Below are 970 nucleotides of genomic sequence, written 5' to 3'. Positions count from 1 at the left end.
TCTTCCTCAAAGTTACCAATCTCATTCTTCTCCTTCTTCCTCTTGCTCTCTCCACCCTCAATTACACTTTTGCCTTCACCATCCCCGACATTACCAACCTCACCCTTCTCTGCCTTCTTCTTGTTCTTATGCTTCTTTCCCTCACTATCCCCATACCCATGACTCGCCTCTTGACTCAGCTCCACAGCACCACGAGTCAAGTTGAATACACTCGGTTCTAGACTCGACTCGCGGGCACCTTCCACTGCGGTCTCAGACTTGGACTTCTTGTGCTTACGATCCGATTTCCACTGTTTTCGCAGCTCCCTATGCAACTGTTTGAGCTCGTTGAATAAAACGGACGCGCGTCGAAGGTATGCGCTCACCGCTTGCGACGAGCCGTTGTCTGTAGCGGCGAAGTTGGAGATGATTTTGGTTACTTTGGAGACGGAAATCGGAGTTGAAGAGAGGATTGTGCCGGTTACCGTCTTCATCAGGTTTAGGGGTTTTTCGAAATCCCTAGGGTTTAACGTTTAATTGGTTTTAGGGTTTTTGGGTTCGCGGGTAAATTAGCCAGCTTATACCTGATAGTGTTAAACTTTATTTCACTTTTTAAATCCATTTCAACACGTGAACAAATATCCCTAATTATTATTAAAAAATATGTTTTTGTGATAATATTCTTATTAAATTAATAAATAATTATTTCCTCCAAAAAAAAATAGTACATGAATAAATGGTAGCCATGATCATCGATTTCATCAAGATTTTTTTTAATTGCTCATTGTTTGGTTTTATGGAAGTTGATTTTTTTTTTAACTTGTTATCATTTTTTATTGTTTTATTTGGTGTGACGCTGTCATTAATTTTACTAAAATTTTACCTACATCTCTTACCATTTAATTTTATTTTGTTTTATTTTTTAATTAAAACATGATTATTTCATAAAACATTTTATTTTCCAAATAATATAATATTTTTGATAAAACTT

The 970-nt window shown here is 36.6% G+C and overlaps 1 protein-coding gene across 1 annotated transcript in view; it reads right to left on the bottom strand.

Moving 5' to 3' along the window:
• The window catches only part of LOC110413048 (uncharacterized), an 893-nt gene extending 357 nt beyond the window's left edge, over positions 1-536 (bottom strand). The window contains exon 1 of the mRNA XM_089782994.1: positions 3-536. Within this exon, the coding sequence (XP_089639120.1) occupies positions 3-473 (471 nt within the window). The 5' untranslated portion in view covers positions 474-536. The remainder of the gene's footprint in view (positions 1-2) is intronic.
• Between the last annotated feature and the right edge of the window lie 434 nt (positions 537-970).

The sequence above is a fragment of the Theobroma umbraticum genome, unplaced genomic scaffold (genome assembly GCF_002168275.2).
Source record: "Theobroma umbraticum cultivar Fairchild unplaced genomic scaffold, ASM216827v3 scaffold_95.0, whole genome shotgun sequence".
In the NCBI taxonomy this organism is placed as follows: domain Eukaryota; kingdom Viridiplantae; phylum Streptophyta; class Magnoliopsida; order Malvales; family Malvaceae; genus Theobroma; species Theobroma umbraticum.
This window is presented reverse-complemented; position numbering and strand designations above follow the sequence as displayed.